Here is an 18,180-nt window from a genome sequence, read left to right as displayed (position 1 = left end):
GTGGGTTAAGCGTCTGACTTCAGCTCAGGTCACGATCTCGCAGTCTGTGAGTTCGAGCCCCGCATCGGGCTCTGGGTTGATGGCTCAGAGCCTGGAGCCTGCTTCCGATTCTGTGTCTCCCTCTCTCTCTGCCCCTCCCCCGTTCATGCTCTGTCTCTCTCTGTCTCAAAAATAAATAAACGTTAAAAAAAAATTAAAAAAAAAGACTTTTTTTAAAGCACCACAAAAAAGTTTAAAAATAATAAAATAAATATATTTTTTTCCTTTTCTGCATAAGAACTTGACCTTTGGTTAGCTCTAGCTGAATTCCCTTGGCAACTTGATAAAGGTTGAATGTTAATTACATCTCAGGGTGACATTACTGATCATAAAACTGGCCCCTTATTGGTAAATTGTATCTGGACTATGAGGGACTATACATGAACCATAGAAGTGTTCATTATAACTTGAGGCTTCCCTGTGAGTGAACCTGGCAAGGCATGCCTAAGGAATTATTGCCAGAGTTATAAAGCTGTTTTGTGGGGTGGCTCCCACAGTTGAGCCTCTGGACAACTGCAAGGAACCCCAGATGAGGAAGGCCCATTGCTGCCCTGAAGACAGCGGTGGTTCTTGATCTTTGTCCCTCTTAGTACACAAGGTGAGGTGTGGTGCATCATCCTCTTGTGAGTCTGAATGTTTGGTTGAGCCTAGAGAAGAAGGAGGGCACTAAACAACTGTAGGGTTGTAAATAGGAGAGTTAATATGAACAGATTTGTTTTTTATAGGACCACGTTAGCTATTGGAAGCAATTTCCTCTAGGACATGTTACTCTAAGAATACATTGGCCAAAATTAGTTACAGTCTTGCTGAAATAAGATGGAAGCTTACAAGAAGGGAGAAAAGAGAAAAAAGTTCCATCCTGTAAGTTTCATCTAGACCTTGATGCTCTAAAGCCCACTAATTGGGATTTATAGGAATGCAAACTAGTTTCCATATCTTTTGTGTGTGTGGCTCCTCTGCCACTTATTGGGGAAATATCAAACTTGACTGGCAAATGAGAGCATCCAGAGGGAAAGAGAAAACACTAAATGGCACCATTTAAAAAAAAAATCAGCAAATAATTGGGAAGAGTTAGGTTTGAATACTGTCTCACTCCTTAACTAGCTGTGTGACCTTAAGTAAGTCACTGGGCCTCTTTGATCTTCAAGTTTCTGGGCAGAAAAACAAAGGGCTTAGACTAAGTGACCTACAAAGAATCTGGACTCAAAGGTCCTGTGACTCCTATTATCTGAGTACCACTCATATGCTTCGTACTATACTAATCTCTAATCCCCTCCTTCCACCAAAAAAGACATTCAAAATCAAGTAAACACCAGATCCCTGTAACAGAAAGATCAAGGAGTAAGGGCCAGCAGCCGGAGTCAGTTCTTAGTCCAAAATAGAGTTGAGGACTCTGTTATTTTTCTACACCTGAATTTTACTCTGTGTAGCATGATGATCACCTCTATAGCTGAAGACCATTATTATGTGCTTTAGACTAAGACTGTGCTCTTTAGCCATCTTGAAGAACGACATAAAAATCCAGTATAATTTAAGCCTGACATCTAAAGCAGATACGAAGTGAAAATAATTAATTTTAAAAAGCGCATCTCCAAGAGATCTAAGCACTTCCATATCTTAAGGGGACACTAAAATGTACTGACATATAGTTATGTGACATTAAAAATGCAAGGGAAACCTCCGTTTTTACAAAAAGTTTCAAATTAGGAATTTTAGTGAAAAGCATTGCGTTGTACTTCTAGGAAATCTCATCATGATCTCAGTGTAATAACCATTTGTAAAAGAACCCTTCACGGGGTCCATGCCAGGGAGCATTATTGGAAAATGGCCCGCTCTGACGACTTCCTGGAATTCCTCTCTGTGCAAGTCAGCAGCTTGCTTGGCACCAACTGGGCACTAAACTGAGACAGGAGAAGTGTAAGGGTACACTCCTAGGTGACACAGTTTGTGGTTTATAGCTTGAGTCTTGAAACAAGGCAGCTAGACAACAGCTGAGGCTCTTCAAGTCACGAGGTCAGTTTTTATTTTTAATAAAACATAAAACTAAAAGTAGCCGTTGAAAAAACAGAACAGGGGTCATTAGGCAAGTATGTGGCATTGCCACGCTGCAACATACTAGGTGCAGGGTGTACAGAAGAAATGACATAGCCTCTCCTCATGATAGTGTCCAGCGGTTTCCAACCTGCATTTCATAGAATCTCAGCATTTCTCAGAGGGAACTACATAATCATCTGATTCAAACCATCTTTTAAAATAAGTACCCTAGCTATTATTAAAGAATTGTGATTTTAAAAAGCAAATTTTTATACTAATTTTTAATACACTTTGAAACTATAAACACATTGATTTATGCTGCCAAATAACGGTTTCTGTGCAGATCCAAGATTTATCTATGTACTTATATTTAAATTTATAAATGCACTGTTGATTAAAGAGGTTGCATGTGTGTTTCTATGTTTGTAGTAGGCAGTTTTACTCATGTAAAAACACACAAACAAGTGCTATTGAAGTACTAATCTGCTTACCAGGATGAATCATCATTTTTCACTACAGTGTATCCAAAGCAATATACCTAATAAATTGGATGGGGACACAAAAATTTTATGACTATCCTCTACCCATCTTAATTTCAAATCTCATAATTCGTTGAAATACCCTTGAACTAAGTGTTTAACTTTGTAATATGTAAATTATTATAAATTAAACTAATAAGATAACATTTGTCTATTTGATTGATTGCTTTATTTTTACAAAAGATTCAGATGCTTATGAAAGCTTTTAAACACCAACTTAGATCTTTTCTCAAATAACAACAAGAAACTAGTCATTGATAAAAATCTTTACATATGTTCATGCTTTACATAGGAGATAGAAGCTTATTAGTGAAGCTTGGCTTTATTTTTCTAATATTTTGCCAAGTTTTAATTACAGATAATTGCATATAAAGATCAAAAGAATATAATTTTCTTTATAGTGTAGAAATTACTTTGTAGTAACTCTGTGATATTTAAACAACTATGTATATGGGGAGAGCGTATTTTCTCTTTCTCCAGGAATCAAAAATGGAAAATTTTGGAAATTGTGTTTTAAAAAAGCACTTCATACTAGAAAAAGCCTATGGAGTTTTAATTGACTTTTTCATATCTGATTTGATAAAATGAATGAGTAATTTTGAATTTCTGTACATTAAAAGAATAGATTAAAAACACTAAAATGTATAATTATGGCTTGTAAATTTAGGAAAATGAAGATTGGGCATGGAGGAGACAGGGAAAATGAGACTACAGGCAATACCACGAGGAAGGGAAACCTGCCAGTTGTAATAAATAAGATGACTTATGATGCCTTCACCCTCTTCATATAGTTATAACTGGAGCATCTAAGTGCTTTATACCATTAGTCACTACTATATCAGTTTCATTTTTACATTTTTTCAGTGCCTTTTATACGTATGATTTATGCCTACAGAATAACTACAGAAACTATACATCCCTTACATACAGATTCCAGAAGAAGACAGAACTCAGCTAAGTAAACTTTTAAGTCCAGTCTGAAATGGTGTTATAAGACACATGGTTTTCCAGGAAAACATACTCCTGTAGCTTCCCCTTTTCACATATGGACTTCGTCCAGGGCGCTACCGCTTTCTTAAGCTATATTATGGTGGAATCTTATCCTTTATAATGTTTTGGAGAAAGCTGAGGGTGGCGCCTGCACAATTTGATTTGGTGTAAAAATACACACCAAATCTGATTTCTGTTACATTAAGGCGTTCTCTGACAAAATACACAGAACAAGAAATGAAGTGAATTGTGTTTTAGAAATATCTTGCAAGCTTGTTTCCCCGAATACCTGACCACTAATTTTTAAAAATGGATCAAAACCCACTTTAATTGAATATTTAATAGATGATTTAATGGTCAAGTTAAGATACATCTTAAATGCTAAATATAAAAATGATTTGTGTTTGCTTACTGGAAATATTTGTAATACAAGTAAACATATATAATAAACTAATATTTAAAGCAAATTTACTATGGAAGAAATGAAATGGCTATCTTTAATTTATAAATATACTACATTCATCAAACTATATTTTTGACTAATAGTTGGCTTTTATAATATGAATATCATAACAGTGGATTACCATTAACAGTAGAAATAATTTAACTCATTTTTTAAAATGTGCAATATATTTTCCTCTAAAATGAGCCATTGGAAATATAAAAATGGTAATGTTCTCCTAGGGAAAGGCCTGAATTAATAAGCTAGAGGGAAACATATCAATTTTCATAAATAAATGAGCTTACTCTTTTATAAATTCCATTTCCACATGATGATCCATGATGTAGTACGATTTATAGAGAAGAATCTGAGATGTGCAAATTGGAGAACGTGATCTGGTCTAAGGCTGTTTTCTAACGAGTCATAACAACATAGCAAAGGTACTTAAGTCTGTCATGCTCTGGTTTTCCCCTCACTGAAATGGTCAAGGGCTCACCTCATTTGACATCTGCTAAGAGAAATAAAAATGCATGCCAAAGCCTTTTGAAAAAAGTAAGGTGTTATTTAAGTCTAGGAAAATCATGCTAATAGTTTGAAAATAATCCACCTAATTTTTTTTGTTTCTAAAAATAATGTTCAAATAGATATTTGGGGGGTCCTGAAATGGCCATTTATTCACAGTACAATGTAAATAGACTTTAGCTAATTTAGAGAGCTTGAAATGTGTGATCCCTAAGAAAATTCTAAAAACTCCTTTGTATCTCTCAATATTAAACACAGACACCTTATGTTATCTGAGTTGTACTATTACATAGATTCCCCTGACATCTTTACTGCAGAAAAAAAGGACAATTAAAACTTTCTATTCCCTTCCGGTATTATAAGCACAGACAAATGTTAACAGGTATGTTACTGATTCACACAAGTTTGAGTAGGCAGTACTGTACTGTGTTACAGGTATTTTGCCATTACCTTCTGAAACACTGTTTCATAGTGCAGGGTATGTCATATAAAAAATAAATGATACTTCCCAATCTCAGCAGTTTGAAAGAAACATAAATCAATGGTGTAAGGGAAGCAGGTGATGTAATGACTCTAGACTTAAGTAGATGGCTTGAAGAGATGGATCATGAAACTTAACCTTTGAAATTATTCATTGGATATTAATATAAACACATGGAAAAGCACATTTCAAAGTTACCTTGCTTTGCTAAAATTCTATTCATTAAATCAAGAGTTTTTAAATGGTAAAGAGAAATAACACATCCTATTCCTGGAAACTGTCTAATAGCAAACACTTAATAAGCCTGGTCTTACTTAATGTTTTAGTTAAGGATGTTTGTAGAAAAGGAGGTCAATAATGTCTACATAAATCCACATACACGAAAAAAAATGGATGGTGAAACCCAAACTTGTCAATAAATGGTAATGATACAAATGCATCCAAAAGAGATGAGAAATCAGACCAAATTTTAATGCATAAAAATTGGGGAAAAAATAACTGATTTAAGGAGGGTGGAGATTGAGATAATGGTCATATATAAAGGAAGATAAATACCTTTAAATTAGCAACAAGAACGATAGGAACTCAGGAGGTGTTACTGATGGGATCTGGACTCTGATGATCCTGATTGACATTTAGTGTTTGGTGTAAAAGCAGGGAGGCAAAATTTCCCTTTGTAATGTGAACATACCCTCTTTCTCCATGTGAGACATGAAGCAGTCATGTTCCACCTCAGTAACCTAGCTTCATGAAGAGGCAATAAAAAGTTAAGAAAAGTAAGTTCTGCTTTACAAATGAAATTCTAAACAGAAACACGGGGTTTCTTTCTATCTCCTGCTTTACTCACTCTCTACTTTACACTAAAACATCTCACTTCTCCTCTTAAAAGAATTTTTAATGCTTCCCTTTATCTTTGAGGAAAAAGCCCCATACCAGAACCTTTACATTCTAGGTGCCTCAGCTTCCGAATCCAAACCAGAGCATCCTTATTTCCTGTTATCTTGCGAACACCAAATTTATCCCCATTTCCTCTGTGTTGTCCTCATGTTAAACATTTTGCCTGAGATATCCTCCACCAAGCTTATTCTCAATGGTGTTACTTGGGTCCTTCCAGAAGCAGATGATAAGATGGAGTTAGGAATGCAAAAGGTTTATTGGAGATTAAGACTTGTGAAAGAAACAAAAAGGGGGAGAGGCAAAAGCAGAATTGGGTAAGGAGCTCTCTATTCACTATGCAGATCTGACAAAAGTCTCCTTCATCCCAGTGGAAACTCCAAAGCAAAGACTGGCTGTTAGAGGAGGTCTGTATGGACTAAAAATAGCTAGGCTCTTGTACCGCTACCTTCCTCAGTCATTGTCCCAAGAAGAGTACCACGTCTGTTCCAAAATGGGGATGGATCCTGGAGATGCCAATAGCTGGAAGCTGTCAACTAGCCACATTCTTCACAGCTGGACAAGTAGACCTTTCTAGTAGAGTGATCTAGGCAGTTCATCTCTCCATGTCTGCAACACTGCTATTCTCCAAAGCACATGTGAATGTCTACTCCTGTGCAAAACCTACAAAAAAATCATCCTCAGGCACCTGGCGGCTCTCCATGCTTGCACAATAATGGGAACTTTAGTATCTCACACCACATCATGGTCTCACTATGTTTACAGGGCTTTGCCTTTTGGAAAGTAAAAACTGCATCACAGTCTGCTCAGATTCCTAGTAGATAGCTTGAGAAACACAATTCCTATCATATAACATATTCAAAAGAGACAGATCAAATTGATGAATGGATGGATGGACTGATCCAATTGGTTATTCCCTACTTTGGTGCAGAGACACCAAGGGATATATCTTGTATATGTCAAGAGACATGAGCATTTCAAAATATAATTTTAATATACTTTAACTATTAATGGCATGGATGAGACACATTAAAAATTAGTATATTCTAAGCCAAGGGTTTGGAATTATGTTCCTTAACATTTAAATGAACCTATGTATCTTTTTTCAACCATTTTTCTCATTTCCAGTTTTCTCAATTTACAAATTAGGAAATAGTTCATTTAGTTTAGTTTAGTTTCTTTTTTTTTAATTTTTAAGTAGCCTCTGTGCCCAACATGGATGGGGCTTGAACTCATGACCCCAAGATCAAGAGTCATATGCTTCACTGACTGAGCCAGCCAGGTGCTTCCAGTTTATCGAATTATTAAATTCTAAGATAAACCATTTTATTCTGTATTGTAAAATAATTTCAATTGAAAATTTTGGATTTTTCTTCGATGACTTCCATGGAGTATGCTTAGTAGCTTAGTAAGACACATTTTTCATTTAATCAGCCAACAAATTGACTCTATGCCAGGCCTGGAACTAAGCTTGTAGGACATATAGATAAAAGTGAAAAAATAGGACAAGAAAATCTTTTTCTAATGGAAGAGACAATTGCAATAAGATAATTTACTACATAGCCTGGGAAGTGCTATGACAGAAGTATACACAAAGTGGGTGGAACACAGAGGAAGTAACAAACACAAGAGATCCAAGAAAGGAACTCCTTGAATTAGTTGGTGGTTACTAATTAGGTTTTTATCTCTCTGTGCATAAAAGAGGGGAGGGGCAGAAACAAGGAAAGCCTCAGAATGTAGAAGAATCAATCCCTTTCCTGAAGTCAGTAGTTCTCAGCAGGGTTGGTACTGCCCCCCTGGGGGAAGGCTTTGGAAACTGCTGGGCCAAGGAACACCGGTTTTCCCCAATGATTATGAAGACACTGGCATTTAGTGGTCAGGGACTAGAAATGCCAGATGCCTTGCAGTGTTCAGGATAGTCCTTCACAGTGAAAAATTGTCCTGACATTTCACATGTTTTTCACATATTCCAATGGACATTTATGAAAGTAAAAGCCCTGTGTGTAATTTCCTGAGCCCAGAATCTAACTAGTTTACACAGACCTTTCAAAGTTTTAATATACCCCCAAATTTTTAAGAAGGCCTTTAACCCTGTATAAGAAGTGGCCAAATTTTTCTGCTGCTGTTGTCCATATCTTTGCCAATAAAATCCATTTGAACACCCACGTCACTGACAACACTACCACATGTGTGTGGGAGTCTGCATTAACAGCAATGGGATGTGTCCAGGCCAGCATTTTTATTATATATTTTAGTGTGGTCATGCCCAAACTTTTACCTACTGAGATCCATATTATTTCATTATAAATTACTTATTCTTTTGATTTTTCCTTTAAATTGTAGAGTGGTCATATTACTTAAGAACTTCATTTAGGCTTATAAGGGGGCATCACATACTATTGGCTATGTAGTCTGTGCTAGGATTGAGAGAGTTGAAAACCATAATACTTAAACTTTTTCTAAGATTCCAAAACCGACCTCATTCAGATGAAAAGAAACATAGGAGGCTGGAAAAATGTCCACCATTACCATGCTCTTACGTATATTCTGCTAGGGAGCGCTTTTATGTTGCCCCCAGATAAGCAGGGCTGCCTGGCTGGCAGACAGGTGTTCCAGAATATATATAAAAGGCCCATGTTCACCTGTAATGGGTAAAAGATTTTTTAAAAAAAGGTAACAACTCTTCTTTGAACTGTCTCCATTTCTTGTAGCTTATTCTTGAAAATGAAGTACTCTGCCTTGTTTTGTTTTTTTTTTTTTTTTGTTTGTTTGTTTGTTTGCCTTCAAAGATCTGTCAGCATTAATTTTTTCTGGTGGCTCTCTAGACAGATAAATTACTCTTAAACTGAATAGATAAATTTGAAGAAATGCCTCTGAATTAACACTTTAGGAAAAAAATCATCCCTATAATGATCTTTTCCATTCTCTTCCTACCTAGAGACCATTAACATATTGTTTAGCATTTCTTCCATTCTGCCTTATAGACTAGTTCTTTAATACATGTCTGCCACTGTCATTTATCATTCATCTGCTCACTCAGGCAACAAACATTTAATGAGCACCCATCATGCCCCACGTGGTGCATTAGCAGCTAGGAGCACAAGATTAATAAGTTCCAACTTTTGCCCTCAAGGAGTTTAGAGAGGTGGGAAAGAAAGCAAATAACAAACAATTAGAGTGCCAGATGATATACACTATTTTAGAAGGATATACAAGAAGTGTAAAAAGTGATGTAATTGAAAATTCCAGTACCTTCCATTGAACTTTAGATATAATAAGTACTAAATGAGAGATTTTGTGTGAAATTAATTCAAATTGTACCAAGACTAAAAATTGGACAGATACACTGATGAGTTAAAATGGAAAATAAAGCTCCTGCCAGAATGTCACAATGACATTCTTATTGAATGGGATATTCCAATGGCATGTGGAGATGAATGGATAATTTTTTTTTTCTTCAGCCACCATTCTTCAGCCAGATTGTCTTGGCATGTGCCAGACACTGTGCTATCTGCTGAGAATACAAAGCTGAATAAATCCCTGCTTTTTATCTCAAGGAGTTTAGTTGTACCGAAATTTCTAGAACTAGGGATGCACATCCATATTGGCTAAAGGGATTGGATTTGATGGAGGAACTAATATCACACCAAGTCCCAGGCTCAGGGATCAAATCAATGGGGAGGAGGCTGACCCGGTTGAGCAGGTTGTAAATAGAATTCCTAGTTAGCAGCATAAGGGCTACCGGCTACAAGAGATCACGAATGAGCCAGAAGTCCAGAGAGAGGCAGATAAGTCAGAACCCAGCCTGTGAATCCAAATACTGAGGAAATATGTTTGATGCAGCAGTTCCTTAAATATTCTCATGGAGAAGGTGTAGCAGCATGAGGAATAAGAAGACAAGTTTTAGGCAAGGCTTGGGGCTCTCTAAAAATATCAGATGATTGAAATTAGATCATGACAAAATGACTAGTGATGAGCCAAACAATAAGCCATAAGGAAAGAGAAGATTTCTGGATGGTTACAAACTAGATCCATTCATGTGTCTATTTTTAAATGTTTGCAACCTGCTGTGTATAACATACGGTCCTAGGATGATGATGCTTAGAAAACACAATTTCAGTGAATATTCAAGACTATGTATATCTGGCTGCTAAAGAAATGCAATCAGCTGATTTTCCTTGTTTCCTCTTTCTCTTACTAATTAGGAGTTGGCTGAATCTTTAGTGCAAGCTTTTCCATGGCCCATCCATTTATCCATCCACTCAATAAATACTTATTACCAGCTACTAGGTAAAGGACCATCCAACGGGATGGGAGGAAAAAAGATAAATAGACCCGACCTCTGTCCTTGAGGGGTCAGCGTTGGGAGACCAGTCTGAGCTCCGGAGAACAATAGTACAAAACACATCGATTTCAGCAACAGAATCTAGATCACTTTTTCTTTGTCAATAAATTTAAATGGGTATGCAGACAATAATCAATAAAGTGGTGCCTGCACAACTGTTACCAAGGAAATATTTAAGTCAATTCCTTGATGCTACTGTCTCTGTGCAGTCGGGCCAGGTTGGCATTCTGATTGCTCATGAGGAAAAAAGACGATGAAATACTCTAGTTCATATGCCAAGATGAAAATCATCAATCTCAATCTCTGTGAAAGATGAAACTACTTTTGGAAAAAGAACAGTGAACTCTATCAGTCTTTCTAAGGCAATGCAATCTTTAAGATGATACAGAGAGGGCAGACACAGTGGAGAAGTTCATAAGAATTTATATGGGGGAAAAGGGAAGTGATGAAATTTCTCCATCAATTTTACAGGAAGCTAAAAATAATACAGGACATATATTAAACCCAAATGACAACCATGTTTTTCGAAAGGTATATAATGTATTCTAGGTGCTAAATAATTTAATCACTTATCACAAATAAATTCATCTTCATCTAACATATGAATACCTTGATATTTATGTAAGATTTTCTATTACATAATTCAAATTAATCTATAAAAATGTAATTTTATATTTCCTCTTCTCCTCCTCCCCTAACTGCCAACCCATACCCCTTTCAACTAATATGTTTATGCCAAATTTTTTTAAAATATTTTACTTTTAAGTAATCGCTACACCCAACGTGGGGCTTGAACTACAACCCCAAGATCAAGAGTTGCATGTTCTACTGACTGAGCCAGCCAGGAGTCCCTGTATATGCTAATTTTTTTTTCTAGCATTTACCAGTTGGCATTTCTAGTTCCCAGATATAAAACCTTCTGTTTTTTAACCACTAAAACTTAGGTAAATTTATATTCCAAATGAAAGTCTTTAGCATTAAGTATGTCTTTAATGGAATAGCTTAGAGTGCCATACCGAAAGGTTAGTAGAAATTAGGTGTTTTATATTTTCTGATGAATTTCTTCATGAGATTCTTCCCATGTTGTTTTGCCAAATATCTGAGTTTTGCTACCTTGTGACCCCCCCCAACCCAGGTAATACCTATCTCTATAACTGTCCTACAGGAAGCACTTGGTAAATACTTGCCAAGTTTAGAGGCAGTGAAGGAGAATTGTGGTTAATTGGGACAAAGAGCCTACATTTTGAAACCAGACTGCTTGGTTTTGACTCCTGGTTCTGTCATTTGCTGGTAATGAGAACTTGGGCAAGATATTTAACTTCTTTATATATTTTTTTCATCAGTAAAATGGGGATAATGATACTACCTATCCCCACAGAACTGTTGCCTGGATCAGATAATTTAAGGTATGTGAAGCACTAAGAACACAGTAAGCTATTAATGTTAGTTGTTCGTCATGTCATTATTATTGTCCTTATTCTGGAAGGCTGAGACTTAGAAAAGGAAGGCATTGGCACAGTGTGATTCAAAGAGGACACAGATGTTTTCCAAAGCAGAAATTAAAGGCCTGTGGGTTTCTCTCTGATGTCCAGGCTCCTCATTCACACATGTATTAATCAGATGATTCTTGGGAGGAAGAAAAAGGCATACGTGTCTCTAGTACTCTTAGCAAACAGCTACCATCTCCCACTCCAACTTTTGACTTGGTTAAATCATGTTCATCTTTCAGGTCTTGGATTAGGCATCTTTTTTTTTCTAAGAAGCCTTTAAAACCTCAAAGACTGGGTTTGAGGCCTCTCTGATGTGCTCCTGCAGGCTCCTGTGGCCTTGGACACACTTCATGGCTACCCTGATGTTAGTTTGTGTCTTCAACTGGAGATTTTCAATTGATTCACTGTGGCACCCCTTACTCTTAGATCGGTACATAGAGACATAGAGGAGTGATACAGAGGAGATATGCATGGAAGCTTTATTCAAAGTTTTGGAGACAGCACAGTGTGCCATGTGGAATATCAGGTTACCCACCCTGAATAACCAAAAGCTTATCACATCTGCCTTCTTTGCTTAATCCACCCAAGGGCTATGGTTGGGGTACTTTCATGCAGAAAATAACAAGGAGGATCTCTGAAGCATTTATTTAATATATTAAATAAATATATTATATATGCATATATATGCTTTTTATTATATATGCATACATATGCTTGTTTATGAATAATATACATGCTATTAGTATATCAACATTATGTGTATTGTACGAAATACACAAAGCTATAAATTTCAAAAAGAAGTCTTTAACACACACACACAGCACACACACACACACACACACCTCCTGATAGAGCTTAAGATAAACTTGGCAATGCCACTTACATCTTATTTGCTTAAGCTTGCACTACCAGTATTATCTTCAGTCCATGGTTTCTTGGCAAGAAATTTTTGTCCATTTTCTGAGGGTTAGTTTAGTTAATACTAGAAAATAAAATCTGTGGGTCATCTAGGCAGGGACACTTGAAACTGAACACAGTAGGGACAGCCTTCTGTAAAGTAGGTCTTCCACTCTTCCTTCAGCACACCTGGAATCCCACTTGTGAGTGACACTGCACTACCTGACATAAGAGTCAAGTCAGGATACCCAAGTCAACCCATATATCAAATATTTTTTGTTTGAAAAAACATAAGTATAGACTTTCATAATCTTATTCATCTGTATCTAACCCATCAGCAAATACTGTAAGTTATACTTCAATATACGTTCATAATCTGATCACTTCTTCATCCAAGGCACCATATTTGTTCCAAGCTGCCATCATCTAGGTTATCATAATGGCCTCCCAACTGGTCTCCTTGCTTCTCTCCTTGGTCCTTGAACTGGAGACAACATTAAAATATGTGTCCTTTGTTTGCTCAAATTGTTTCCTATCTCTCTCAGAGAGAAAGCCTAAGACCTTACTATGACACTCAAGGCCTTCAATGATATATCTCCCATTACATTTCTGCTTCTTGCTTATGCTCATCACACAGACCTATCCTAAATGGCTTCTGTAGCCTTAAAGAGGAATGCATTGGCCTTCTCACTTAGCCTGGGGAGTTCACAGAGGGTGAAAGTTGCATTTGCTATTAATAAAGATAGTCAAGAGGCGCCTGGGTGGCTCAGTTGGTTTGAGCATCAGACTTTGGCTCAGGTCATGATCTTGTGGTTCATGGGGTCAAGCCTGGCATCTGGTTCTGTGCTGACAGCTTAGAGCCTGGAGCCTGTGTCTCCCTCTTTCTCTGCCCCTCCCCCACTCATGCTCTGTCTCTGTCTCAAAAATAAATATTAAAAAAAATTTTAATAAAATAAAATAAAGAAAGTCAAGAAAGTTTCCCTGTGAGGTAGTCAACTCTATTTCAAAGCCTTTCCACCACTAGACAGATTTCCTTCTGCGAAATTCAAAAGGCAGAAGGAAACCTGTCCTGATCCAGTCCTTTTGCTGATGGCCACCCGGACTAGAAAACTTTTCTGTTGAATTTATTTACCTTTATTTACCACAAATGCATGGTTTTATTTAAACAAAGAGCACATTTTCATTATTTAATTTTGTAGATAAGTCTTTGAAAATGATGCATGTAATAAAGATTATTTGCAATACCCATATTTGATGCATCATTTTCACAACCCCACAGTTTAACATGAATTTAAATTCAGCCAATAATTTCCAAGTGGCAGTTTTATCTACAAAGCCTCCATTTCTATTTCAACCAATTTATTTGATGGAACAATTTAGAGCACTTGTTTCAACTGATCCAAATAACATTAAAAACAATAAAAGGAAATAACTTTCAAATGCATTTTAATAATAGAAACCATTGCTGTTTTTAAAGCAATGAATCTTAGTTTCAAATGTGAGTGTTAATTCTGCAAATTCCTATTAAACAGATTAAGGAGGAGAGCAATGTAACTTATAAAATGTAAACCCAGATAAAATCCAGCACTCTCCCATAAAATACTGATACACAAATATTAATATCTCAAGTAAAATACATGCTGTGAAATATAACAAATGAAAACACTGAAAATAAATAAGATACAAAATTGTAAAGTTCAAACACACATTATACTTCAGTTCTCACTTCACTTGATTTCCATTGCTTTGTAGATGCATCTCATGTTCAAATAGTTCAAGAAACCTGGTGATTTTCTATATTATGAGGGCTGAGATGGCAATGATTGAACACTCTGCATTTTCTTTGGTAATAGAAAATATGATTTATGAGAGGAGAATAAAAATCTAAGAAAACCATTCAATAAATTATTTAATTTTCAGATCATGCTGATTTAGAGCAAATTTCCTTCATGCTGCCAGTATGGAAAATGCAGTTGACTGGATTAGAACACAGTGTTTAAGAGAATATCTGGGTCTGCCTCCCCGTTTTTATTTTGTGATTCTAGACAAGGCACATAAACTCTTTTAAGCCCCACTTCATTCAGTTTTGAACAATGGGATCATAATATGAACAATGTCTCAAAGTACAAGATACACACCACCAGTGGCATTCAAGAAAGCTGGCATAGTGATAGACTTTTTTACAAATACTATTTATTTTAATGTGTCTGCGAAAGATACATAATTAATATGTCAAAAAATATACAGAGGTAATTTTTCAAGATAAGCCTAGGTAGCACCATGGGAATCTCTCTTTTTCAGTGACTAGTTTCTTTTCAGAGCTACTCAGAAACGTCATTTCCCTGAACATGGACACTTAAAAAAATGTAAAACTGTTTACATAAATGGCTCAAATGTTGGAAAGAGAGACAGGGTTCATGTGAATTAGGTGAGAATTAAAGGAAAAAGTGAGTTAACCTTCATAAAGTACTTAGCATAGTGTTGGAGTGTATTAAGAAAACAATAATTGTTGCTGTTTTTCCTTATATTATTGCCATATTGCTATAATGCTAATAAACCCAATATACCCCACTTGGGCATAAAAGAAGTTTATGAATATCTGTTCATAAGAAGGGCTTCATCTGTTAATTTCCAAATGATTTACAAATAAGATGCATTAAGAAATCAAGAAACCAAGAAAGAATAAAAGAAATTGGGGGGTGGGGGGTGGGCAGGTGGATGGGAGCTCACAGAGGACAAATGAGCAAGGACCTGAAAATAAAACAACATAAATCATTTATCATAAGAATATTTGGTGATAGGTGTGGTGACACTGGGTCAAAGTAAATCTGCCTATAAAATTCGAGGAATAATCACACCTGGTGAGTAGTTCCTACACCATTTCCTTAACCTTTGAATTAGAATATCTGAAATAAATAAAATAGCTTTTTCCTTACCTATTTTTAAAATTCCAAGAAGTAATATATTATATACCACATAATAAAGGTCCGAAACTTTTCTTGTAATGTGACTAAGTTCCTCTGAATATTTTAAAACATAGGTGTTTTGTTTTGTTTTGTTTTGTTTTGTTCCAAAAAGAGAGAAAGAAAGGGAATGTTAATACCCAACATAATATTTCTTGGAAATGTTCCTCTTCAATGCATGTTATATGTTTCCATTAATTTCAATTATGGTTAGTATTTTCCAACAGACCCTACTTCCCAAGAAGATACATGCTCAGCATTTTGGGAATGTCTTATTTCTTTTAAATAAAACTTCCAAATTTCATCCACCAATTATCACAAACTAACTCTAATTTTTTTTAACATTGGCAAAGGATCATTCAATAATGATCAATAATATCTTAGATATTAAGATAGTTAATTATCTAACTTAAATTCCAGATGTCTTCAGTCATAATAAGACTAAATTCCATAGTATATTTCCAATACCCAAGAATTAGTTGGGGACAGAACAGGGCCCAATCTAGTGAAACTTCAAATAATGGATAAGCTATGTGACAGCAAAACTTATCAAAAGTTTGACCTTGATAACCTGCCATGAATTTCTCAACAAGAAAAGAGGGCTATGGGCCAAAGGATAAGTTAGACAGTCAAACTTAGGGATAAAGCATATAAATGCCACATAATGACAGTTAACACATGATGAATGATACTAGCTGTCTTTGGGGAGTTGGAAGAAATGTATTAATGACCCTGTGGGTGCTTGCCGAATGAATCAAGAACCCACATGCACTCACTGAAAATTAATTTAGAAAGGAATTTTTCTCTTCTTGCTTGAAAGGTGTAATACAACTACAATTATGTGATATGATCAAAACGGAGCTCCTGCAACTGGGTGAATTTATCAGATAATTAAAACTAATTTCTGGACAACAGACAAACAAATGACTTGAAATTGCCATTGAGCTTTATCAAATTGCTTATTGAATTGACCATCCTCAGTGCCTGTCTTGGCATTAGGAAATATTCTATCTATTTTGATATTTGGCCTTCCAGAAGAAGCCTCTCTCTGCTACATATCCTCTCTCACTACATAATGCTATCCAATCAGTAATCTTATAAAAATAATAAGAACTAAATGTAATATATTTTTAAGAATGACACCTGTCCTAGGATTTAACATTTTAAATATGGTACCATTTCTCTGAGTCCCAAATGAATAAAAAGAAAATCTCTTTTTGAAAGCTAAAAGAAATACCTAATAATTTTTAATAACCTGGAACAAGTAAATTTGTAATGTGTTTTCCCTGAAAAATATATATATTTGATCATAAATTAATTTGTTAAGCAAAAGCTTACTAAGTGAGTTTGAAAATTGTATTTTTACTTTTAAAAATTGTTTTTTATTTATTTTTTTAAGTCACAGTTAATGGACTGAAAAATCAGGTAACATTTTGCAGCAGAAATTGAGATTCAGTTGCTATCCATGAACCATACACATTATCATCATGAAGTTACAATGACAAAATTTGTTATAAAATCAAGTGGTCCACCTATCAATGAGTTTAATTTCAGTTTGTACTACATTTCTGATTTTTAGAAAAGGAAAAGAAACCAGGCACATGGCTATTATCAAGGTATCAAATGAAAACAAATTTAGGATCCATTACTATCAAGGTATTCTTAAAATGTATATCCCATTAAGCTAATAGTGTTAATCCTGTTTTCATTTTTAATTACTTCATTTAAAAACATTTTAATAAACAATATAAATTTTTGTTCTGGGAAGTATTTATTGATTATAACAGAATTTAGAAGTTTTTTAGAAACCTGAGAATTCTAAGAAGAAATTGATAGCAGAATAGGTCAGAAGCAGGGCACTTGGCTCGGTCTTTGCAGAAATGATATATTGTGAACTCATATTCTCAATGCGCTCTAAGTAGTAGAAAAGTTCTGATGAAAGTGCATGTCCATAAATTTTGCACTTACTTTGCAGAGGCAAGGTGTCTGTAGTACAGTGTAACTCTATCTCTTCCCGGGTCCATTCCGTCTCCTGCAGAATCTGTCTCATCTCACAGTGAACATCCTCTGTCATGGACACTGGTTGACCGTTGCCTGCTCTCTTACTCAAGTTCTTCATGTGCTGTTGAACTTCTGCCAAGAGAACAGCTTGTATTGCTTCAGTTACCTATAAAGATTTTTTTTAAATATATTTTTTAATATTATTACAAATGCTTGGGGTCTTATATAAAACTGACTTAAATAGGTTTCACATAAATTGTAATGCTCCATTCCACTATAATTAGCCTCTGAAACCATTGAAATGCAGATACTAAGCACTGGAACCCAAACGGTCACCCTTCAGCAAACATAAGAGATTCTGGATCCTGAGAAACTTAACAGAAGACCATGGGGGTGGGGAAGGGGGGGAATACAGTTATAGAGAGGGAGGGAGGCAAACCATAAGAGACCATAAGAACAAACTGAGGGCTGATGGGGGTGGGGGAAAGGGGAAAGTGAGTGATGGGCATTGAGGAGGGCACCTGTTGGGATGAGCAATGGGTG

At 35.7% G+C, this 18,180-nt stretch overlaps 1 protein-coding gene across 1 annotated transcript in view; it reads right to left on the bottom strand.

Annotated features, from left to right (window-relative positions):
- WDR72 (WD repeat domain 72) overlaps positions 1–18,180 on the bottom strand; it is a 210,523-nt gene that overhangs the window by 60,019 nt on the left and 132,324 nt on the right. The window contains exon 17 of the mRNA XM_042941975.1: positions 17,605–17,803. Within this exon, the coding sequence (XP_042797909.1) occupies positions 17,605–17,803 (199 nt within the window). The remainder of the gene's footprint in view (positions 1–17,604; positions 17,804–18,180) is intronic.

The sequence above is a fragment of the Panthera leo genome, chromosome B3, assembly GCF_018350215.1.
Source record: "Panthera leo isolate Ple1 chromosome B3, P.leo_Ple1_pat1.1, whole genome shotgun sequence".
In the NCBI taxonomy this organism is placed as follows: domain Eukaryota; kingdom Metazoa; phylum Chordata; class Mammalia; order Carnivora; family Felidae; genus Panthera; species Panthera leo.
This window is presented reverse-complemented; position numbering and strand designations above follow the sequence as displayed.